Here is a 26,312-nt window from a genome sequence, read left to right on the forward strand (position 1 = left end):
TCCCCAAACTTCCAGCTCCCTTTCAAATTTACCACCTGTCTCAGATCCCAGATATGGTTAATGTTGGCTGGAATGTGGGATAAAGTTTTAAGAAAACTTTATTGATGGTAAAGGGGAAATGGTGAAGGGGAAAATGAAAAATTTAAGTCTAGGTTTCTCTCCTTGAAGAAGTCATATGTTTAGCAGGGTAGATCAGTTAACCAACCAGAAAATTTGGTTTTACAATATGTAAAATTTGTAAGTGCTCTTCTGGAAAAAGAGAAAAAAAAAAATGGCAATGAAGAAATGGTGACTGGGAGTATCTTTTACAAAAATGGTGTTAAAGTTTTTTCTTAGGTAAAGCGAGGGTTGAATTAACAAAAGAAGGGAGGAGGTCAAAGAAGTAAGATTCCACAACCCAAGTGAACTAAAAGAGGCAGGGGGCATGATCACCAAATCTAGAACCAAAAACTTCCTAGATCTGAGTCAATGCCCTGTATAAAAATTAAAATTATTATGATCCTTATTATGGGCATTCCAAGCAGAATAAAGTAGTATGTCCAAAGGCATGGGAATGTTAAAGAAGGTGAGATGCTTATGAAATGACAAGAAGTTCAGACTGTTTGAAACTAGATCTGGAAACTGGATAGTAAGAACTGAGTATAAAAAGCTGGCTTGTTTATAAAAAAGTTAGTCTGATTTATGATCTGAGAAATCAAATATGCACATTAGCCCCCAAATTAAAACCAAGCGGTTTAAAATCACCACACTAAAGGTGTGTGTTTACAGTAACAGGCCAAACTGCTAGTGTTTTTTTTTCCTCTTGATACTTATCGTTGGCCCTTATGTTTAAAAAGTTTCTCTATTAGATTAAGAAGGGTGTTCTTTTAAAATACAAATACCATCTAGGAGCATTAAGGTTATTGTTTAACATTTAAGTTACTTCACACCTTTAGACTTACCCTAAATCAAACGGAATGCCTCATAAAAACTTAGTAGAGATCAGCTAGTAGTAGGATGAACACAGACATCAAGGCTGCCTGAATTCAATCTCAACTCAGATACAAAATTCCCATCTGTAAAAATGGCAATAAAATAGTATCAACTTCATTGTGGTTTTGTGATAATTAAATGAGTTAATATATATTTAAGTTCTTAAAAGACTGCCTAGCCCATAGTAAACATTTAAGTGCTGATCACATACCACACACATAGACACACACAATTAGAATTTTAACGTGGTTATGGAAGAGAAATGAATAAAGAAGAAATACCTCTTAGAGGTAGCTGGAATTTGCAGGACATGTGATGTGCTGAATGGGAAGCTTTAGAGGACTAGCAAGTCACAGCACAAGGGTGAAGAGATCAGATTATAAAATTAGACAAGGTGGCATTATGTCCTGGTTCCATTACTTTCCAACATTATTAGCTTGAGTGAGTTACCTAACTCTTTGTCTCTGTCTTTGCAGCAAAATAGGCATGAAAATAGAATCTACCTCGCTGGGTTGTTGTGAGGATTAAATCAGGTAACACATGAAAAGCACTTAACGCAGACGTAATACCTAGCAGGCATGAAATAAATGGCCGAGGGTAACCAATGGACAGACAAGGATGCTGAGAACCTGGAAGACAGATCTCCCAGGGATGGGAGATCACAAAAGACTACCAAAGGGTGGCAAAAACAGAGGGGGTAAAATGAGTTTCACTTCCACTGTAATTCTACCGACAGTCTGAATTATAGCCTGCAGGCAGGCTAACTTTGATTTTGGAACTAATCAATATTACTATCCCACAATTTTTTTAAGTAAACTCTACACCCAATGTGGGGGTTGAACTCACTATCCCAAGATCAGGAGTCACGTGCTCTACCTACTGAGCCAGCAAGGCACCCCGTGTCCCACAACTTTTCAAAGTATTCTAAAATATTGACAATAGCTAACATGTATTTATAGCAAGCTACTATTTAAAACATCTTTTGGGCAGCCCGGGTGGCTCAACGGTTTAGCGCCGCCTTTGGCCCGAGGCGTGATCCTGGAGACTCGGAATCTAGTCCCATGTCGGGCTCCCTACATGGAGCCTTCTTTTTCCTCTGCCTGTGTCTCCTCCTCTCTCTCTGGGTGTCTCTCATGAATAACTAAAAAAAATCTTAAAAAATAATAATAAAATAAAATAAAACTCATTGGTGGTATCTTTAAAAAAAAAAAAAAGATTCAACTCAGTCTAACATGCACTGAGTTGATGCAGAAAATATTCACTAGTTTAAGAAAACCTGAATTAAAAAGACATTTCTATGTAAGACTCAGTGAACCAGAAGAGCCCATTCCTCACCCCCATTCTACTTTTGCCTAAGACTGCCCATTGCCCTAGTTATCAAGAGCTTTGAAACTACTGTGCCCCACTCCAATTGCAAATTATTTGTTCTGCTCAAGCCACATCATCTTTCCTGCCCATTACTACTAAATTTAGAATATTCTGGGGTGCCAGGGTGAATGTCCAACTCTTGGTTTTAGCTGAGGTCATGATCTCAGGGTTGTGAGATGGAGCCCCATGTCAGGCTCCATGCTCAGCACAGTCTGCTTGAGATTCTCTCTCCCTCTCCCTCTGCCCTTCCTACTCATGCTCTCTCTCTCTAAAACAAATAAATACACCTTAAAAAAAATAAACTTAGAATATTCAAAATTGATGTTTAAAAAAAGTTTTAAAACATGTACCTTTGAAAAAAATGAAGTCAACCCACCTTTCCATAAAACAACCAAAATTAAAATTAAAGTGCCACTAGGAGACAAATTAAAAGATGTGGTTACATGTGCTATCTAGGCAAGCCAAACCATAGAGCCTGGAAGTAGTCTGTTTCCAGAGTCTGTCCTATAAATTGCTAAACCACTCAAGTAGGACTATGATATATTTCATTTCTTAGACATGTTCCTTTTTAAGTAACTTAAATGATGGAGACTATAAGCTACAGTTTGATGAAAAGCACATTTATCTGCTGGGTTTTATATCTAAAATACAGCTTTGTAGTTTATCAAAAATGAAGCGATAGTTCCTAGAACCTTCTAAACTAGATCGTTATCAAGTCTTGTGTTAGAAGCATATGGCCATTTTTCATGTATGTGAACAGAACGATTCAGAAACATGAAATTACTATTCTTCTCTACCAGTTTATAGTCATATGGGCATGTGTTATGAGGGAGAGGTTGATCATATCATGGCACTGGATAATGACCAAGGCTTTTTTCACCTGGGTTGATTTATTGACTACAGAAACTTTTTTTTTTTTTTTTTAAGACTACAAGCTTAAGAAACAGTTAACATTATGTCTAAACCTTCAACACTGCATCAATTCAATAAATCTGAGTAGTTCAAGGATAACTCAGAAGTAGAGTTATCAACCACTCCTTTATAATACTTGATACCAACCACTGTTCTTACTTCCTCACCTGAGCTGATTTACTGACTAGGTAGGCTATGTGTGCCTGTGTTTTAAAAATACAAACTTAAGAACCAACTACACATTGTATCAAACATGCAACAAGGTATCAGTTCAATAAATCTGAGCAGTTCAAGGTTAGCTCAGATAGAAGTGTTATCATCTCCTTTATAATTTATCTGGTACTGAAATGCTGGCTGTAGCATTTTACTTTCCACGTATCTGATTCCTGATCATCGGTGATATTACTATGACCAAATTTCAAACCCAGTTGAAGAGTATTAAAATTTGTTAACATTCAGTCTGAACCATTTTACTATCATTAAGTTTACACTATATACAAGTTCTGTTAATTTTACCCTCAACAATACCTAGTATATGGGAAAAGTACAAAAATCACAGTTAAGAGAAATCTCCAATTGATTAAATGACCAAATGGATATTGAATACTATACCATGTATCAGGTTCTACGCCAAATTCTGAATACAACTGTTACCAAAGCTGACAAAGTCTTTCTTAATGAACTAGGAAATTTTGCAAAATTTGACAAATAATACTTCAATGTTTTACACTTGTAAAAGCATAAGTTTTTACCTTTCTTATATAATGTGTCAAACTAAAGCCAAGAGGAAAAGTTCAAACAATGCATGGGTTAAACCTGTGTGTTTTCTATGAAATTTAGGTAGTATTTTGAGAAAAGAATTTGCTTTCAAATGGTTCATATGATAAGGCACATCCCTAACAATTTTTTAGGATCCAATTAAAATTCAAAAAGAAGCCTCTGTCTGATTTAATTTCCTGATAAAATGAGCCAGTACACTTCACTTACTAATAAACCTATAATTTGCACACTGATTCATTGATGTGTCTGAACCAGATTTAATCTTCTGCCTTTACAGTTTCTTGGCATCCATTATCTGAAATTTTCTGAAAACTTATTAGTTCTACCAAGGCCACACATACACAAATTCTGAACTACAAAAATGGTTTCCATTGATCACCTTTCCAGAAATAACTGATTTCATGAGAGGAAAACAGTATTCTTATATTAAACAACAAATTCTGGATTAAACAAAAGGAAGATGTCTCATCTTATAACCAGTGGACCCACATTATTGAATTTATTAAATAAAAGGCCTTTCATAATTTACCTCTATTGCAGAGGTACAGCTTAAATCTTGAAGGAAAAAGTGGATGGAGGAAACAAAGTCAAACCTAAAGGATACAGAAAAGTGAAGAGAAAAAGGGGAGTGGTCAAGAGCATAGCATTACAGCCAAACTTCAATAATGGTTGTCATGTATCAACTTGCTGCTCACCTTATGTACTGGGGTGAGCAAATTATAACCTCTTTGGACCTTAGCTTCCCGTAAGTAAAATGAAAATAATAGTATCTATCTCACAGGGTTGCTATCAGAATTAACTGACATGAAACACATATGAGGAGCTTAAAACAGTACACAGTAAAAAGAAAAGCTCAAAAATATAGCTATTATTATCTAATTCCTCTAACAGTAGAGTACACCTAAAATTTATGGTACTACTAGTTTTTCTGTAAGTTTTTCTGTAAGTTGGTTATTTGAAAACTCCTTCTGAGAAACACTTCAAGTGGAGAGCTTCTGTTTCTTCACAGTCCTGTACTAGTGCCAGCTCTAACAGTTTTGCAACTGCCCACCAATGGTTCTGGTATTCGATGTCAGTCACCATTCAGCCAGCAGTGGTATTTATAAACACGTGTCTTTCTCTTCCTTAAAAGTTCTCAACAGCTCCCTACTGCTTACAAATGGAGAGGTCAATCTCCTTCATAGGGCACACGAGATTCTTTACAATCTGGCTTTACCCTGTGTTCCCAGTTTCACTTCCATAACTTCTTTAAAAGCTAGAGCCACAGCAGACAATTCATTGTGTCCTAAATAGCCCATGCATTTTAAAAGACTGCATATGTTACAGTATGTGCTTTTCTCTGGATGACTTAGAAAACTGTTATCTCCACCACCAGACTTAGAAAATTATTCACCCTTCTAAGGCCTAGATGAAATGCCACCTTATTCATTTATTCAACAAGAAAATTTGCCTAATACTAAAATGTGCAAGGAAGGCCCTATGAAAAACAAATAAGACATAGTTCCAGCATTTGGGGAATCTATAGGAGAAGCTATGTCAAAGTAAAATAAAAACATAGCATACTATGAGTAATATGTGTAAGACAGAAGAAAACAATGCCTAAGCTGGGTTCTACAGGATATGGATTTGTTTCCATTCTTAGCATTTTAATTGGACCATGACTGTAATAACTACCTTTACAGTCCTGTGTTTAATATCTATCTTCCCTAAGACTGTAATTCTAGGGTAGAAATTTATTCATCCTTTGTTCCTCAACACAGGGTAAATTATCCAACTAAACTGGATAATTAGGTTTCCACATTATTCAGAACCTTTAATCCACAATGAAACTGATCTATCATAGCAAGGGAATCTTAGAACCTAATCAGCATTGACAATAATGCACTGAAAAGTCAGAACAGCTCTAATTTTGGAGTTATTTGGTACTTGAAGAGAGAAATCTAATTTCCACCTAATTTGTAAGCAGTACTGGTATTTTGCTTCAAATGTAGGACTTTTTCTCTCTCTGACAACCCCACTGAACTAGCCTATTGAGTTCAAGAAATATCAGAATCAGAAGTTCTAATTCCTGCTCAACAAATTGACCGTTTTCTTTAACTCCCCAGGAAGGGGATGAGGACTGTAATTACCTAGGAACCACAGGAGCACATGACAGTTTTTCTTCTTGGTTCTGGAAGTCCAGGTTTATCCACTCATTTACTTAAAATTTCTGCTTAAAATCCACTATGCAGTAGGCACTGTTTTAGATACTGGGATACAGCAATTTCTACTCTTAGGGAACTTAACATCCCCGCTGGGAGAAACACACAGCAATTATGTCATGTCGGATGATTTGGAAAACACTGAGAGAAATGAAGCAGGCTAAGTCAAAAAGGGAAAGTAGAGAGGCAAGAAGAGAGGCAGCGGTGGTACATTCGATCAGGGTGATCACGGTCCAGTCTTGCAGATAAAAGCACTGAGTCTGAGATTGAAGGAAGTCAGGGAGGGAAAGCCATGCAAGCATTTGAAAAATACTCTAGGGGAGCAGCCCGGGTGGCCCAGCGGTTTGGCGCCTGCCTTGGCCCAGGGCGCGATCCTGGAGACCCAGGATCGAATCCCACGTCAGGCTCCCGGTGCATGGAGCCTGCTTCTCCCTCTACCCGTATCTCTGCCTCTTTCTCTCTCTCACTGTGTGCCTATCATAAAAAAAAAAAAAAAGAAAGAAAGAAAAATACTCTAGGGGAGCAGCCCGGGTGGCCCAGCGGTTGAGCACCTGCCTTCGGGCCAGGGCGTGATCCTGGGGTCCTGGGATCCAGTCCCACGTCGGGCTCCCTGCTTCTCCCTCTGCCTATGTCTCCGCCTCTCTGTCTGTCTCTCATGAATAAACAAATAAAATCCTTAAAAAAAAAAAAAAAACAAAATACTCTAGGCAGTAAAGCCAGTTAGGTGCTGAAACTGGCACGAGAGCCTGTTTTGATGTGTCAGACCCCAACGACATCGATGTGGCTAGATCACAGCAGCTGGTAAGGGGGCAGAGCAGAAAACCATGAGAGAGGAAAAAAAAAAAAAAAAAAAACCGACCTAGGCTACTACCTCATGCAGCCTAAGGACTCTGGACGTTCCTGAGACGGGAGGCCACTGCACCATCTTAAGGAGGGAACTCGCAGGACCTGAGGTGCCTCATGCAGGAACAGCTCTGGCCGTTATAAAGCTCTGGCTAGTGCCACGGAGCAGCAACTGCCCAGCGGAGGCCGCGGGGTCGTCTGCAATTCCTTGTAACCTAGGAATCTAATGCCAAGAATGATGGGTACCGGGAGCAGCATAGGGTCGCATCATGGCTCAAGGCCTCAAAACAGCTTCCCTTCCTTTCAACAGCCGCTTCTGAGACATCGACGGGCTCTTCACATTCATCCCACTCCCCGCACGTCCTCCTCTTTCCGGGTCTCCGACCGCCAGAGCCACGCGCCTGCCACACAAGATACCACCCTCCTCTCCCCGCTCTTTGGGCCTTTTGCTCGTCGTTCCCTAAAAACCTATCCCACCCTTGTAACTTCAAATACGCGCCCCCCTTTCCTCTTCTATCACTGCAACCTCCTTTTTGAGGCTGTCAGCACCACCCGTTTCATCTTTAAAAAAAAATCATTAACAACGAGGGCCAAAACGTCTACTAAAGAACTAGAAGTCCAAGAGCATCCGTTCCCTTAACAGCACCTCCCAGCTCCCTCACGGGGCCAAGGTCGCCCCTCCGAGGCCACCCGAGATCAAAGCAGCCGCGACCCCACCGCGTCCCCCGCTTCCCGGGGGGAACTCAACCCCGCCATTCTTCACGGCGGCCAAAGCTCAACCTTACTGCGTTACCTCCACCGTCGGCAGCGTCTTTGCCCTCGTCTTCCAACTCCGAAGCTACTGCCCCGGCTACCATTTGCATCTTCTTCCTCTGCTTCTTCTTTAGGGAATTTTTCAGCTTTTTCCCCGCACCCACACGTGAGTCCCGAGCGGCCGCCGCCATGTTTCCTCGCCACCGGAAGCGACCCGTCGGGGCCGCGACCGGTGGCAACCGAAGGAGCTTCGGCGTTTGGTTCCGGCCACAGGAGGTTCCGGGGCGGGGCCTTCCAGCCCGACTTCCGGGGCTGGAGCCCGCGACGGGGATCGGCGGGAGGACGGCAGGGCCGGCGCCTGCACCTGCCGCCGCTCCAGCCGGAAAGGGCTTGGGGGCGGGGGGGTGGGGTCCCGCGGCAGCCGCGCGCCTCTGCGCCTCTGCGCCGCCCTAGCGGACGGTGCTGCTTCGGGGTGTCGCTCCCGGGGCCCCGCGGGCGGCGTCCGGGACGAGGATGGAGAAGGTGCCCCCCGCCCGCGGGCAGCGGCGGACCCACACCGCGAAGCCGCGACGCCGCGGCCGTCCTCAGCCCGGAGTCCCAGCCCCGCGACGAACGCTTTCCGCGGCTCCAACCGCAAAACGAATAGGGCCCCCTGGGTTCGCGGTGGACCCTGCCCTGGCCCCGGCCGACCTGCTGTGCCGACTCCGGCCTCCTCCAGGTAGCGCCCCGCTGGGGCCAGGCTCACAGGTGCACCTGCCTCCCTCCAGGTAGCTCCCCCCTGAGGCAGCCACAGGCAGGTGCACCTGCCTCCCTCCAGGTAGCTCCCCCCTGAGGCAGCCACAGGCAGGTGCCCCTGCCTCCCTCCAGGTAGCTCCCCCCTGAGGCAGCCACAGGCAGGTGCACCTGCCTCCCTCCAGGTAGCTCCCCGCTGAGGCAGCCACAGGCAGGTGTCCCTCCTCCCTCCAGGTAGTGCCCCGCTGAGGCAGCTTCTGGCAGGTGCCCCTGCCTCCCTCCAGGTAGCTCCCCCCTGAGGCAGCTTCTGGCAGGTGCCCCTGCCTCCCTCCAGGTAGCTCCCCCCTGAGGCAGCTTCTGGCAGGTGCCCCTGCCTCCCTCCAGGTAGCTCCCCCCTGAGGCAGCTTCTGGCAGGTGCCCCTGCCTCCCTCCAGGTAGCTCCCCCCTGAGGCAGCTTCTGGCAGGTGCCCCTGCCTCCCTCCAGGTAGCTCCCCCCTGACGCAGCTTCTGGCAGGTGCACCTGCCTCCCTCCAGGTAGCTCCCCACTGAGACAGCTTCAGGCAGGTGCCCCTCCTCCCTCCAGGTAGCTCCTCCCTGAGGCAGCCACAGGCAGGTGCACCTGCCTCTCTCCGGGTAGCTCCCCCCTGAGGCAGCCACAGGCAGGTGTCCCTCATCCCTCCAGGTAGCTCCTCCCTGAGGCAGCTTCAGGCAGGTGCACCTGCCTCCCTCCAGGTAGCTCCCCGCTGAGGCCAGGCTCACAGGTGCCCCTGCCTCCCTCCAGGTAGCTCCCCGCTGAGGCAGCTTCAGGCAGGTGCACCTGCCTCCCTCCAGGTAGCTCCCCCCTGAGGCAACTTCAGGCAGGTGCCCCGGCCTCCCTCCAGGTAGCTCCCCTCTGACGCAGCTTCAGGCAGGTGCCCCTGCCTCCCTCCAGGTAGCTCCCCTCTGACGCAGCTTCAGGCAGGTGCCCTTGCCTCCCTCCAGGTAGCTCTCCGCTGAGGCAGCTTCAGGCAGGTGCCCCTGCCTCTCTCCAGGTAGCTCCCCGCTGAAGTAGCCACAGACAGGTGCCCCTCCTCCCTCCAGGTAGCCCCTCCCTGAGGCAGCTTCTGGCAGGTGCCCCTGGCTCCCTCCAGGTAGCTCCCCACTGAGTCCAGCCTCTGCCTGGCACCCTCTCCAGGGGGCTACTGCAATCTGCTCTAACCACTTTCCTCCTAAATTGTTGACTCCTTGAAAATAGGGACCATATTTCACTCACCATTCTGCCCTAAGGTTGCCAAAGCTGGGCCAGAGTAGGAGATCAAAAAATATTTTTGGAAGGAGTGACTTAATGAACGACAGTACAACCATTGACAATGTAAGTAAGTCAGACTAATGATGCAGCAAACCTTTACATTGTGTTGTGTTGGCCGGACGGATTCTAAAGGCTTTCCCTATGGTGATTTCCAAGAATAGAACGCTTCTTGGTTTTCAATACCTAAAATCTGCAAAGGAGAGCAGGTTTCTCAATCCCACACATTCCAGCTGCTGTTTATTGGGGGGGGGGGGGTTGTATTTACATATGCCAAACTCAATACATTTTAAAATAAAACCGTTTTGTTTTTAACAGTGCAAAAAAATATTACATTCCAAATACAGTTGGTAAAGATCAAATCCCAGCCTAAATCTTCTGAAAAATGCAATTATTGTCAACACCAAAAGTATGTCTGGGGATGTCCCTTCAAACATTGCTGGGGCCCAAAAATTCTGACAATTCTGCTCAGTGTCCATCTTCTGCTGCCATTTAGTGTTGAACCTGTGCCCTGTTGGCTTTCATATTTTAACCTTTAGTTTGGCCTAAAGTAATATATTTGGGAAGCATAATAAAGTTGGGAAAGCATTGGAGAAAATTTTAGAGAAGGAAGCAAACGTAAGAAAGAAAAATGATGACGGTGGAAAGGAGGCTGTCTGGCATAGGAAGTAGCATTTGTTAATATTATTGAAGATAAGGGGCGTTCTGAGCATTTTACATCTTAGAATGATGATTTATTGGACTCTTGAGTTTGGCTCAGATCATAACCCCAAGGTGGTGAGATCCAGCCCCGCCTCTGGCTCTGAGCTGGGCATGGAGCCTGCTTGGGATTCTCTCTCCTTCTGCCCCTCCCCCATGCTCCCACCCCTAAAAAAATATTATGGTTTATTTATAAGTAGAGATTTACAGATTTACTATGTTTAACCGCAATTTAAGAAATTGCCGGAGGGATAAATTGTTGGTTATTATTCATTCAAATTTTTCTTTTTTAAAGTAACATTAGGGCAGCCCCGGTGGCCCAGTGGTTTAGCGCCGCCTTCAGCCCAGGGCGTGATCCTGGGGTCCTGGGATTCAGTCCCATGTCAGGCTCCCTGCATGGAGCCTGCTTCTTCCTCTCTTTCTGCCTGTGTCTCTGCCTCTGTCTCTCTGTGTCTGTCATAAATAAATAAAAAATATTTTTTAAAAAAGTAAAAATAAAATAACGTAAAACAGGCTCCAGATTTTCCTGTAGGAATCTGGTTTTTAGTAAGGAGTTACTACTATTAAGTGGGAGATTACTGTATTAACGTATTTAATCTTCACAATAAGCTGGTAGGTTGGGTAGTATTGTTCCTGCTATAAAGATGAAGTAGCTAAGGCACAGAAATGATGAAATACTTGCTCAAGGTCACAGCCAGTTAGTGGCAGATTCAAGTTAAAACCTGAGCAGTCTGTTCCAAGGTCTATTTAACCACTGAGCTATATTGCCTACTCAGACTGTTGCCCTGGAGCACTTAACACATACTTGCTGAGAAAAGACAATATAAATTTCTGGCAAGCAGTGGAATTCATAAATTAGAAAAAAAGAAAAAGAAATCTCTACCCTTACGATGAACTAAGATAATTGAAAGTTTTGTAAGTAGGATGTCCAGCTATAGTGGAAATAACCAAAGTCATCTAGATATTTATATGACCTTTTTTTTTTTTTTTTTTAAGACAGAGGGAGGAGACAGGCAGGCAGAGAGGGAGAGAGAAGATCTTAAGCAGACTCCACAGCCATCTCAGAGCCCAGTGTGGGGCTCCATATTATCCTGAGATCATGACCTGAGCCAAAATCAAAGTCCAATGCTTAACCGACTGTGACACACCCCTGTATGAGCATTTGCATAAACATACCCATGATAGCTGTCAGCCCATTACCTCTCAGTGCCACATTCACCCTTTTTGGCTGCTCTGTGAAAGAACCGGTGGATCCTTTAAATATGTTTCTTTTGCCTACCAGGTTGTTAAGCTTTGTCAGTAGAGGGCACTAGAATGACATTGTAAAAAGGAGGTGCCTTCCTGGTTTTAGTGTGCGTCTCCTTACAGACTCCTACTGTAGCTTCTTTAGCCCTAAACTCCTCTAGTACAGGTAGATTCTTCAGCATCTGGTTTCTGGAACGCACAGTGGTCAGTAGCACCCAGTGGCCAGCAGCTTTCTTTGGCCAACCCCCTTCTGTAGTCTCATAGCAGAGCACTTCTAGCAGGACACTTGTCTGTGAACAATTCTCTCTGGTACTTTAAAAGCCATCAATTTCCAGAAAAGTCTGGAGGGTAGATTTCCAGTAAGTTTTGCTGGCTCAACACCAGTGAGCCACTGCTATACCCTTTCCAGCAAGGTCTGGACCTCAGTTATGTATGTGAGATTGGTGAAGCACTCCTTCCTTGCTGCTTTATTTCAGCTCTGGGGGTATTCTCTGTTCCTTTTATCTGAAATTACTCTATTCCTTAGAGTTCTCTTGATTTCCAACTAGCCAATCCCTTGTTACTGCAATGCTCTGTTATAGTTAACCATTCTTTATATTAAACTCTCCTATTCAAATTACTAAGTAGCGCCCATCTCTTCATTGGACCCAACAGATACACTAGAATGAGTGATGTGATGAAAATATTATCAGCACCCACATAGTGTCCCTGCCTACCTATAGCTTTGTTAGAAAGTTCCATGGAGGGTTACTCATTTTAGGAAGAATCAGGGGAATTAAAACAGGAATTCCTTTTTAAAACACCAATATTTATACGAGGATAACAAATAAAAATAGTTTCTTCTGAGTAGTTTGTTGCAGCGTGGGTGATGTGAGTACATTGAAGAACTCTAAACTAATGGACATGGAACAGATAAGAGGAAAGAGTAATTGTACAGTACATCCAGAGCAGGGGATGCTAGTGTCTAGCAAGGTCTGGATGCAGAAATGATTGGACAGGGGCTCTGGAAAGAAATTCTGGTTAAATGATAGTTCATGGGTACTCTATGTAGGGAAATATCTATGAAGGGAGACTGTAAAGAAAAAGAAGATATCTTAATGAATATCAAGGTTGCTATTTGGGAAGACATAAGAAATAGGGGTCAGGATAGAGAGTTATGAGAAGAGCAGTGGTAGGATAAATTCCCCCAAAGAAGAGATTTTCACTTAAATTCTGTTAAATTCTGTTTTGGTCTCAGAGGAAAAGAAATCACAAATATTTAATTGATGTGTCACTTTAATGAGAGATATAAAGGAAAACTTCTAAAAGTGGAAATGATATGCCATACTCTTAAATGAGAGATCAAGTATTCTGAAGTTATTTATTTATGCCAACCAAAATCCTATTGGAATTAACTTTGGGAGAAGAGAGGCAGAGAATGATGTCTTGATAAAATAATTATTTTTTTAAGATTTATTTATTTATTTATTTATTTGAGAGAGAGCGAGAGAGAGCAGGGGAGGGGCAGAGGGAGAGAATCTCAAGCAGACTCCCTGCTGAGCATGGAGCCCTATGGGAGTACTCAATTCCAGGATTCTGAGATGATGACCTGAGCCAAAACCAAGAGTTAAATGCTTAACCGACTAAACCATGCAGGTACCCCAGATAAAATAATTCTAAGGTTCAAAATAAGTAAATGAGAATATTTTTTAAAAAAGAAGATCCTTGAGGCAAAGCTATTCAGATATTAGAATATATTATAAGGTTATAGTAATCAAAATGTACAATTCTAAAGAGTATAAATGAAACAAATTCTAGAATATATAAAAACTTAAAATATTATACAGGAAGTATCAAGAATAAAAAAGGTATTATGCAACATTTCTTTCAGTAAAATTAATTTTTGGAGAAAAATGAAAGGCTCATATCTTACACTAAAATCAATTCCAGAATTAAATATGAAACAAAATGTAAAAAATTAAGAAAAATATCTGATTTACTGGGATTGTAGAAACAACCCTCTAAATTTAAAATCTACGAGAGTGAGTTCTGAAAACAAGAATAGATCTGATACATTAAAACTATATATCTTTTAAAAAATAGCCAAAATTAAAAAGTAAATAAAATGTGAATGAGACAGAAAATCCATTATAAAGTGATTACATAAAATAATATGCTTTCTGCATCTGATCAAGATGGAGAAACAGGAATAAAACTTATCCTCCTATTTGAAATAACCAAACAATAGACAAAGTAAAGCAGTTGTTTTCAAGAACTGGACTCAGATAATGAAGGGTAATGATCATTGAGAGATAGGAAACAACCTAGGTGAGCCCCATGATTATCCCAGCATATTGCATTTAGAAAGTACGCAGACCATGGCACAGGGAGGGAAAATTTAAACTCAGCCTGGAAGACTTTCCAAGTTGAAAAGATGTAGCTAGAGTCAGAGGAGTCAAGGCAATTGATTTTGGCAGGGCAGAGTAACAGAAAGAAAAGAAAACTCAGGAGATCTGAAAAAAGTCCCCCTCAAGGATCTAGGTGACTACTAATCAACCCATGCATGTGACGATGTACTCACGACAGGGAAGGAACAATCCCCAAAGTATTAGAGGGATTAGTTACCTATGCACATACAGAATAAGGAGTAGTGCTTATTTCCACCAGCCAGACTAGAAAAACGTCATGGTTTACAGAGGATTTGTTGCAGTGCATGTTAAAATCTGTGAAAGATATGAGATTTTATTGTATTTGCAAGCTAACAAGTAGCCTGCTAAAGGTTCATGAATGCTGGTAGAAGATACAAGACTCCTGAGTACAACAGGAAGGACAGTGAGTTGATTATTCAGAACAATCACAGTAGCAAGAGTATCTGCTATTTTCCCAACAATTCTCTGAGCCCCAGTTCCCATACAATGACTCAAAGAGGACTACAGAACACTTTCACATGCAGTACTGCCTTACAGGAGAGGAACTTAACCTATTTACAGTAACATAAAAAAGTATGAATTGGGGATAAAAGATGCAGAAGACTTGTGTGCTGAAGACTACTGAGCATTGCTGAGCAAATTTAAAGAAGACCCTCCAAAATTGGAGACATATACCATGTTCATGGATCAGAAGACTCAATATTGTTATCAATTCCTTCCAAATTGGTATACAGATACAGTTGCAACCTCAATCAAAATTCTAGCAAACTCTTGTAGAAATTGACAAGTTAATCTTAAAATTCATATGAAAAGTCAAAGGACCTAAAATATCAAAATAAAAAAAAAACTATGAAAAAAGAGCAGAGCTGAAGGACTAGAACTATATGATTTCAAGACATTGTTATAAGCCTACGCTAATCAAAACATTGTAGTATTGCTGTCAAGGTAGACAAATATATCAACCAAATAGAATAGGAAGACAGGAAATAGATAGACACACACACACACACACATACACACACACGTGGAAAATGATTCTCGACAAAGGTGCGAAGTCAGTTGAGCAGAAAAAGGCTAGTATTTCCAACCAATGTTTTTGGATCCATTGGATATCCATATTCAAAAAAACTCTTCTTCATACCTCACACCATATATGAAAATGGACTCAAGATGAAATAGACCTAAACGTAGGACATACAGCCATAAAGTTTCCATCAGAAAGCAGAGGAGCAAACCATGTAGTGAAAAAACTACATACTGTGTGATACTAACTTCATGATATTCTGGAAAAGGCAAAACTATGAAGACAAGAAAAAGATCAGTGGTTGCCAGAGATTGGGGGATGGGCAGGGTGGAGGGAGATAAATAAAACACAAGGGAGATTTTAAGGGCAGTGAGAACACTCTGATGCCATAAAGATGGATACATGTCATTATACATTTGTCCAAATCCATACACTGTGTAACATCAAAGATGAAGAACCATGATGTGAACTATGGCCTTTGGATGATTTTGATGTGTCAATGTAGTTCATTAACTGCAACAAATGTAGCTCTTTGTTGCCAATTAATTGATAATAGGAGAGGCTATACATGTGTGGGCAGGGGTTATATGGGAATTCTCTGTACCTTCTCAAGTTTTCTATGAATCTGAACTGCTCTAAAAATAGTTAACTTTAAAAATGAAAGAAAGAAAGAGGCCATGCACTTGGAGAAAATATTTGAAAAGCATATGCCCGATAAAGGATTTTGTCCAGACTATATAAAGAACTCTCAAAATTTAATCTTTTTTAAAAAAAACTCAATTTTTAAAATGAGTAAAGATTTAAACTGCCACTTCATCAAAGAAGATATGCCCAACAGTAAATAGACACATGAGGTGTTCAGCATTATTAGTCACTAAAGAAATGTAAGTTAAAGCCGCAATGAGCACACACCTTTCAGAGTAACTAACATTAAGAAGACTGACTATACCAAGTATTGTTGAAAATGTGGAGCAACTGCAACTCTCATACACAGCTTTGAGAATGTAAAATGATCAATCACTTGGCAAACAAGTTGGCAGTTTCTTAAACTTTAATGATGTTATTGAGCTGCTAAGTCACCAGAGGCTAAATCCCATGTTATGGACTGATTTGTGTTCCCCAAATCTCTTATGTTGAAGCCCTAACTGCAATGTGACTATATTTGGAAATAGGGCCTTAAAACAGATAGTTAAAGTTAAATGAGATCATATGGGTGGGCCTAAATTCAATAGGATTGATATTTTTTAAAGAAGAAGAGACACCATGGATGGGCGTACCCAGAGAACAGGCCACGTGAGGACCCATGAGAAGGTGGCCATCTGTAAGCCAAAGAGAGAAGCCTCAGGAAAAATCAACCCTGCTGGCACCTTGCAGCCTCCAGAATGGTGAGAAAAGATATTTATGTTGTTTAAGCCACTCAATCTATGGTATTTTGTCATGACAGACTTAAAAAATTAGTGCTTCCATCCAGTATCTGTCCTTCCTAACAGTGCTTATTGTAATAAGTCAGGTCTTCTGTTCCTTGCATCCAAAATTCATTGCATTCAATACACTATATGACTTTAGTCAATTCACTTTACCTTTAAAAAGATAAAGGTTGTTTCAGTTTTCTCAGACTTAATAAAGATGAGGGAGCTGGACTAAATAAACTTTAAAAAATCTTTTCAGCCTACATTTCTATGCTATTGTGGAATAAATTCCAAGTAGACTTTCTTTTTCCAAATCATTCCCCCTTGCTCTGAAATCCGTGATTTAAGATTAAAATGCAAAGATATTTAATAGTAGTAATTTAAAATTAATAATACTGATACTAATAATATGTGTTTTTTTTCTGAACTCTGTTTTTTAAAGTAGTAACAGAATGGAGAGAATATAAAGATGAACATGAATTTTTGTGTGTCGACAGGTTATGAACACAGAAAGTGGATAGCCTTCTTTTGTGGGAAAGGAAGACACAGATTTTAGATGCCTGTGAGTGTATGGTGTTCTTCGTCTCCTCTGCATATTGACCCTTAGGACAGAAGAAATTGCTAGCAATAATCTTTCATGTGTGTCTTAAGACTTCTGAAATCCATTAAAGAGCAAATAACTAGAACTCCATTTTCTCACAGACCAGAGAATTTTGCTCTTTTAAGGAAGAGTGAAATTACCTCCAAAGTTCAAGTATTCTAGACTTCTTTTGTTCATTTAGCTGTTTCTGAATTTTACAATCTATATTTTTAAGGATATATGTTTTTGAATCCTTTGGAACGTCCTTAAAAAGAGGACAACCTTCTTATCTTTACTCTCCTCTAGCACTGTTTATGATATAATTAAGACCCAGGCAGTCGCCTCATTATTTCTAACCAGACTGAGGCAATGTTCGATTGCCTTTTTAGAAACATCCCTGTAAACAAGAAAGGGACAGATTACATCATCTGGTTGGTGTTAAACAGCAGAACAGGTGAGTACCGGCAAGAGTAATAGGCTTTATTTCATTTGAACAAATTACTCTTGGACTCCTGGTCTCAGAGCCTGCATTAGTGAGACAGGTACTATCATGCATCAAGGAGACATATTCCACCTTGCATAAAACCTTTCCATTAAAAATTCACCTCGCTATGGGAGTTAACAGTCTCTTAGGCAGTATTCATCAACAGTGACAAGATTTGCCCAGCATTTCTGAATGATCAAGCCAACAGAAGAGAAAAGTGGGCTACTTTGATCCTTCCGGACTTTTAGATTCTCATTTCTGCTAAGAAAGTGCATCCTAATTGTATACAAGGAACTTCTTTCCCATTATGACAGTTGAACTTGGCCTGTGTGTCCCTAATAGGCCAGTGACACAGCTGAAAGAGGCCTTAAGAACTGGGCCTTTTTCTTTCATCCTTCCAAAGATGAACAGCCACATCATCCAAGATAGGTGACTGTGCCAGGGTGAAGTCCCAGGATTAAAGCTTTCTAGACATGTCATTTATTCATCAAATATTTAATGAGCCCTTCCTATGCACCAGGTTCTGCTTTAGGCATGAGGAATTCCTAACAAGATGGACAAGATCCTTGTTCTTATTATGCTTACCATCTATGTGAGTGAAACATAAGTAACACATAAATGAAAAATATAATAAATAGTGCAGCTAGTGATAAGTGTCAGGAAAACATGGTAATGTAATAGAGAATGGTTTGGAATAAGGGGATGGCTCGACTAAGATACTTTGGAAAGAGGTCAGAGAAACTTTAAGGAGATGATGACATTTGAGCTGGGATATGAATGGTGTGATTGATTGAGATGACTAACAATCCAGGAGAAATTTTTTCAGAAGAAGGCAACAAGCTCCTTTGAGAAACAAAAGCCAACAGGAGTAGAGCATAGTGAACAGGAGAGATGTAGCACATGTTAAGGTGATAGGATTAAGAAGGGGCCAGATCAAGCATATCTATGTAAGTCATGGCAAACATTCAACTTTATCCCAAGAGAAATGAGGAGCCATGGTACCATTTGTTTTTAAAGATTCTATTTATTTATTTGAGAAAGAACAAGCAAGGGAAAGGGCAGAGGCAGAGGGACAAGCCGACTTCCCACTGACAGGGAGCCCAATGCAGGGCTCGATCCCAGGGCTCTGAGATCATGACCTGAGCAGAAGGCAGATGCTTAACCGACTGAGCCACCCAGGCACCCCATCATGGTACCATTCTGACACAGTAATAACAGGATCAGAACTCATTTCTCAATGGCCCTTTCAGTTCTGTTGGAAAATGTTGGGGTCAGAGTATAAGTGCTGAGATAAGTTAGGAGATTACTGTAAATTCTATGTGAGAGATAGCGGTGGCTTAGAATGGGGTGGAAATACATTTAAATGGACATATTAAGCGCATATTTTAGACATGGAAACAAACAATTGTTGATGGATTGGATGAACACAGGAAGGAAATAAAGTATTATGCCTAGATTGTTTTACTTAACATCTAGGTGGATGATGATGATGCCATCTGCTGACATGGGGAAGGCTCGGGAAGATGATCTTTGTGCGAAAGATTGTTTCTATTTAGACTCATTAGGTTTAAGATTTTGACACCTGGGTAAAAATGTTGACTAAATAGCTGGATCTCAAGAGAGAGGCCAGGGCTAGCGACATGGGGTATAAAATTTGGCAGCATTATCTTTGTTGTTTTTAATGCTCAGAAACGAATGAAGTTTTCCAGGAAGAAGAGAAAAAGGTGGCCACAATCCAGTTGGCAGGAACTCTGGTATATAGAGGTAAGGAGGGAATGCATGAAAATGTACAGCCAGAAAGTAGAAAGAATTAGGAAATTAGGAAAACAAAAGAGGAGAGTGTTTCAAAAAGGAAGCAAGCATCATCTTTGTTAGATACTATTATGAGGTTAAGCTAGATGAGGTGAGGAATATGTCTATTAGACATTTTCAAAAAGGAGATACTAGGGAATTTGTCAAGAGGTCAGTGGAATGACTGGAAAAAAGGCCCTGGCTGAGACGGCTAGCAAGTAAGCAAAGAATTCAGTTTCCAGCAAATGATAGACAATATGTGCACAGAAATGCTTCCTAGTATGGAGCACCTAAAAATAGTTACCTAGGTTTTTTTTTAGATGCTTAATAACTACTTATTACATGAATAAATGAATGACTCCAGGTTCCCCTAAATGTCCCCAAATAAATACACCATCTAATGTCCCAGCTTCTTTTTTGGCAATCCTTGTGATTTTATTAAAAGCTCAGGTCTAGAGTTAAATCTGCTTTCCATCTCTTTGGGCGGGGGACTTGGAGCACTTTTGCCTCCTTCTTTGGGATGGATGGGAGTGGATTGAGGTGGAAGGTCTGTTTCCTACTAAGAGTTAAGTCCTCTTCCAGAGTAACTAAATCAAATCTCTGGGGATAGGGTGTCAGCACTGGTGGTTTTTGTTTTTGTTTTTGTTTTTTAAAGATTTTATTTATTTATTACAGAGAGAGAGAGAGAGAGAGAGAGAGGGAGGCAGAAACACAGGCAGAGGGAGAAGCAGGCTCCATGCAGGGAGCCCAACGTGGGACCCGATCCCCGGTCTCCAGGATCGTGCCCTGGTTGAAGGCGGCGTGAAACTGCTGCCTTAGCACAGGTGTTTTATAAAAGTAAATTCCCCCACTCCAGCCCCACCATTGATTCTGGTGCACAGTGAGAGTGAGAGTCACAGTCTGATGTGAAGGCTGAAGTAACCAATGATGGTAGCAGGTGCCAGTATCCCTAGTGAATATGGTGCTGAGATTGGGGGAGAGGGTGACATAGTAAGGAAATAAAAGAGCAGCCATTTCAGGAAGATGTGTTTTTAGAAAAGGAGAAGCAAGAGTGGCAGAGAGGAATGTGAAGAATTCTTGGGCTACTTTAGGTGTAGATGGAAAAAAGAAAAACCAGCATTCCTATGAGAAACTTCTAAGGTCAGCCAAGTTCCAATTAAACAAGGATGTCAAAAGAATCCTGAGAGAAGAGGTTAAAGATGTAGAGTCTGCTGATGACAGCTACTAGCTGATGTGGGACAGAGTAAAAGGGTTTGAAAAGACAGGGAGTAGAGAGACTGGATTGGTTAAGGGATCCTCTAAGAAGCCCTAGACAAGCAAGCATCTGGGTGAAATGGATGATCTGGAGGTGGTAACTGAGGGAAACAAGGAGATGAATAAAGATGGAATTCCTCTGATCATCAGTTATGGATGCTGAGCAAAAGCCAGATACAACCCAAAGTCCAGTCTTTGGTAGATCTGTACAAGTATGAAATTCTGTGGCAGTCCAGGAAGGATGATCCCAACTGGAGAGTTGGTCTGATGGTCTGATGGTGACTTTTCCACATCATATGGCCTTCCTGTGATGCTGCCTTGGAGTAACCCACCTCCCCTTGCTCCCAGGTCTCAGGAAATTCCTCTTTCCCCTTTGTTGTTCTTAAAAGTATTCCTTACTTTCCCCAACACCCCTGGGACCCACAACCTCTTAGAATAAATACATGATTTTACAAAGACTTGAGGTGCAACAGATTTCAAACGTCATGTTTACTGCCCTGCAAGAGTCTCAGGGTCAATATGAATATAAAAGCCTAGTTATCTGCCCACAACTGGAAAAGAAGGAGGGAGTAGAGAGCAAAACACAAATTAACGTCTCAGAATTATTCTCCATACTTAGCTTACTGGAAATATTTAGTTCAGGCAAATGTTAACTGAAAACCATAATTATTATAAGGAATCCCCATAGCTCAACTGGAACCTAAAATTATCTCACATATTCATTTATTTTATTCAGTCAAAAAATACTTTGGGCTACCTTTTTTATACCTTTCTATGCCCTCTTAGGGATCCTTTCATTAAAACACTTACCATATATGGTAAATGCTGCCATTTGGTTCCTTTCTAGAACCTTACTTAGGTTTTGCTTCAAATGAATATTTACATTTATTAAGGTATTATTTACATACGCTAAAATATGGCCAATTCTAGATGCACCAATACTAGTTTGTTGGATGCTTTCAATTTTATAAACCTGTGTTACCACCACAATCATCAGAATATAAAATGATCTCCTCACCCTAAATTTCCCTTGTGTCCGTTTATATTAGATTCTCTCATCTCACCACCAGCCCCTGGCAACAATTGATAAGCTTTCTGACACAGAGAGCTTTTCTAGAATTTCTTATAAATAGAATTGTGCTATACACAGACTTTCATATTTAAGTTCTATTTTTGTTGACTCTGTAGTTGTCATTTTATTAACACCATCCCATTGATTCAGGAAAGATAACTGCATTCAGCTTTATGTGCAAAAATATAATGTTTGTAAATTAGTTATTTTAAAGCCACCCCCCTCCATTTTTGTTACTTGCACAATAAAGCACTGTAGATGAATGTTCAAATAATGCTAAGTACTATGAGACGGATGGTAGGGATACTGAGGTTCTTGCTGCTAATTAGCCCTATTGTGTCACAAAGTCCCTGTCTCCCTGAGAAAAAGAAGAGAGGGAGCGCTTGAATGCAATAATACCCATCTCTTGTGTGCTTAGCCAAGCATGTACAATTTTGGCATATCAAGATAAAGTCCTCAATATATAGATACAGTTATAAATAAATAAATAAATAAATAATAAAATTTAAAGTAAATGATAAAATAAAAATACATATTAAAACTGGAGTAACTTCTCAACTTACATAGACTTGCTAAATATTTCTGTTTTTCAAACTTGAATTTGTTGTATTCTTTCTTTTAATTTTAATTTTTTTTAAATTTTTGCATTCTTTACAATAAAATAATACATTTTCACTGTAAGAATTTTGAAAACGATGCTTTTAAAGAAAAAATACAGGGGAGCCTGTGTCACTCAGTTAAGGGTCTACCTTCCACTCAGGTCATGATCTCCTGGTCCTGGAATTGAGCCCTGCATCAGGCTTCCTGCTCAGTGGGGCTTCTGCTTCTCCTTCTCCTTCTGCACACCACCCCCCCATACTTACCTTACTGGAAATATTTAGTTCAGGCAAATGTTAACTGAAAACCATAGTTATCATAAGGAATCCCCATAGCCCAACTGGGACCTAAAATTATCTTACATATTCATTTATTTTATTCAGTCAAAAAATACTTTGGGCTACCCTTTTTTATACCTTTCTATGCTCTCTTAGGGATCCTTTCATGGAACACTTACCATATATGGTAAATGCTGCCATTTGCCTCCTTTCTAGAACCTTACTTAGGTGTTGCTTCAAATGAATATTTACATTTATTAAGGTATTATTTACATACGCTAAAATATGGCCAATTCTAGATGCACCAATACTAGTTTGTTGGATGCTGTTTCCCTCTCTTAAATACATAAAATCTTAAAAAAAGAAAAATACATTTATTTATATTTCAATATAATTTGGATCTTTGCTGTATATACTATTTATTTAGTAAATATTATGACATGGGGAACTTTGTCATCAGATTTTCTGCCATTTTGCCACACCACTGCTAGCACTGAAACATTCTTTCCCCCTCAGCTCCTGGGGATGCTAAGCACTGAGCACCAATGTTGTTACCTTACAGATTTTTCAGTGATTTATTTCTTACTGAATTTATGAGTATTGGTTACGCTCGCTGGGATCAAAACATGAGCTCAGCATGTGGCACAATGCACCATTCCACCCTCAGGCTTCTTTGTCTAAGAAAACAGGGATTCTATCTTCTGAATCTCTGCTTCACAAATGGGTAATAACAGGAAGCTTGAAGTTTAGACAATAGAGAGATTTGTCTAACATACCAATCTTGGTCTGAATACTTGGTGCCTAGTGGTGTGAGGAAAACATTTCTATTTTCAGAATGACCCTCGACCTGGACAGAAAATGATAACCACATGTAGTGAGTCAGGTGAGGGGGCTCCCTAGTTGAGAAAGAGATTTAGTGAACAAATGAGCCAGAAGACAAATAAATGGTTCATTCGTGGCAAAGGAGTTTATCTTTCTGTTGCCTCTTATGGCTATGTGAAGTCATAGAGGGTTAAAAACAACAGGCAATCTTCTGGATTTTATTGCTTTTTAATCATAGAATTTTAATGCTTGACAAGGCCTTCAAGAAAAGACTCAGGTTGGTTGAGATACTCACAAGGCCACTCAGGAGGAGGAACTGTCCAGCACTTCTGTGCTTGACTCCTAGCTCTGTGTTCTTCCTTCTGTGCCATATTGTCTCCCCATGGCTACCAAGGTTGCCATTTTCAGTTTCTAATGAAATATTAACTTTCCAAGTCCTTGTACTACACTATCCTGGGGAGTTGTTGTGATATTGATAGAACTTTTCTTAAAAAAATAAATGAGTATGGTCATGTGTTTGATCAAGCCCAATTATAGTCATTATCACAAGAGATTGAAAAAAAAATGACCATTATGATAACAAATACTTTTGAAGAGACAGCACATTGCCTACTCGCTTTTCTAATTTTTCTTTAAGCTTTTTTCTTTTTGTCATTTCAAATGGAACTGCTCATATCAAAATGGAAAACATGAAATTTAAATTTCTTGAGAAGGAAACTAGACAACATTGGGCTTTGACTTCACCAAGCTCATTGCACCAGGGCCTTGTCATTGCACAGGAGAAAAGGTAAATGGATGAAAATTGTTAAGATTTGCAATAATACTTAGTAGCTAGCTTCACCTCCAGAGTAGAAGGTGTTTCCATGAAGCAAGTGGTTCTCTCTGTGACTTGAGACCAAATTCAGACGTCTTAATCTAAACTTTTATATAGAGCTCTAGGTTGAAATGGTACTACTTGTTTTATTATTATTTATATTTACACACAGACTTTTTTGAAGGGGTCTTAATAAGTTGCTCATGGAAGACTATTGGCTTTAATGACACTTTGATGACTTTCTGAAGGAAAGAGTTCTCCTCTGAGCATCAATATTATACCCTGAACTTGCCATTGAATAAGGTTCATAACTGTTAAAGTGGATATTTAGAATTGCTTTGGATCAGGAGCAGGTCCCCAATGGCTACCTGTCCAATAGGTTCTTTAATATGAGGAATATTAATGGAATACCTGGAGCTGGCATCTCACATTTGGAAAACCCATCAATAATATTCCCACTACTTTTTGAATATCCATTGATGACCTGTGTCTCACTCACAGGAAAACCAACAGGAAAAAATTGTATATTTTTAAATTTTGTGGTGAGTTTCAGTAATAATGCAATTATGTTCAGCCTTACCTAGTAAAGGGTCTCTCTAATTAGTGTATAGAAGTTGTAGGAAAGCTATGACCTTTTCTTCCCTCATCTGCTGATGGAAAAAGCCCTGTACTGTGTGAGGGTGGGCATAATGAGATTGTTAATGAAATCCACTAAATGAAGTACTAAATATATTCTGACGACTGTTGATTTTTCTGGGAGATACCTAGAAGATTTTTCTGTGGCCTTTGGCAGATGCTCAGACCATGATAGACCTAACAATTATATTTTTTTTCCTTTAAAACTGACTTTCTCCCTGAGTCTTCCTTGTAAAATGGAGATCAATGAAAGGAAGGAAACTACTTTGACAAGCTTCTAGTAATCCTGCTTCCAGGACAAACAGGTGGATAATTAAAAAGGGCATGTGTGGCTCAAGCTTCTCTTCAAGAGGAAATCAAACAATGTCCTTCAGATCACAGTCAAGTGTAAGGTCAACCTTGATAAAAATAGTGTAAAGTTAGAAATTACAGTGATAAGCAATAAGTAACAAGCAAAGAAGTCTCCTGAATCTGAAAAAGGATGTAACCAATTGAAATCAGACGGACAACAGGAAGCCCTACTCTGTTGATTCTTCTCTAGGCTTTAAACAGGGTCAGATAAAACAGTGAAAATGGTCATTAAAAAAAATGCACGGCAAGATTATCAATACTGCTTGCATTCTACTTCCTACTTCCTCTTGAATCTATCAGGTTCTTTCCATCCTACTGCCACTCTCCTGGTCAGAACCTCCATTATCCCTTCTGTGGACTTTTTGCAATGGCCTCCTACTTGGTCTCCCTACATGCACTGAGCAGAGTAATTTTTTTTTTCAAAATGTAAGTCAATCATAGTGATCTCTTATATACTGTCTTATGTGGCCCATAAGGCCCTGCAATGGTCTAGTTGCACAGTGGTTCCCAATCCCAGGGAGTATGTCCCCCAAGGAGTCTTTTGGCAGTACCTGGATACATTTTCAGTTGTCACATAGAGGTATACTATTGGCTTCTAGTGATTATGCTGCTAAACTCCTGCAAGACACAGGACAGACCCCCCCCCTCCCCCGCCTCAGTGAAGAATTATCTGGCCCCAAATGTCAATAGTGTCGTGGTTAAAAATCTTGGCCTTAACCCCTGTTTACTTCTCATCCTCATCTTGGCCTACTCTTCCTCTTACTTACTATGCTTCAGGCATGCTGGATTTCTATTAGTTTCATAAATTTCCTATCCTATCTCACATTTCTAGCCCTTAGTATATTTCTCCCTTATCTTGTAACTCCTACTCATCATCCAAATGTTCCTTGAAAAGTCCCTTTTTCATGGAAATCTTGCCTAATGTTCATGTAGCCTCTTATATACTAGCAAGTATGATTAGAATTGTTTCAAAAAAAAATTGTTTCAAAACCTCGGTAGGAC

At 40.7% G+C, this 26,312-nt stretch overlaps 1 protein-coding gene across 1 annotated transcript in view; it reads right to left on the reverse strand.

Annotated features, from left to right (window-relative positions):
- Positions 1–8,110, reverse strand: part of RRP15 (ribosomal RNA processing 15 homolog) — a 38,589-nt gene extending 30,479 nt beyond the window's left edge. The window contains exon 1 of the mRNA XM_072814581.1: positions 7,870–8,110. Within this exon, the coding sequence (XP_072670682.1) occupies positions 7,870–8,020 (151 nt within the window). The 5' untranslated portion in view covers positions 8,021–8,110. The remainder of the gene's footprint in view (positions 1–7,869) is intronic.
- Positions 8,111–26,312: the final 18,202 nt, after the last annotated feature.

Source organism: Canis lupus, chromosome 38 (genome assembly GCF_048164855.1).
Source record: "Canis lupus baileyi chromosome 38, mCanLup2.hap1, whole genome shotgun sequence".
Classification (NCBI taxonomy): domain Eukaryota; kingdom Metazoa; phylum Chordata; class Mammalia; order Carnivora; family Canidae; genus Canis; species Canis lupus.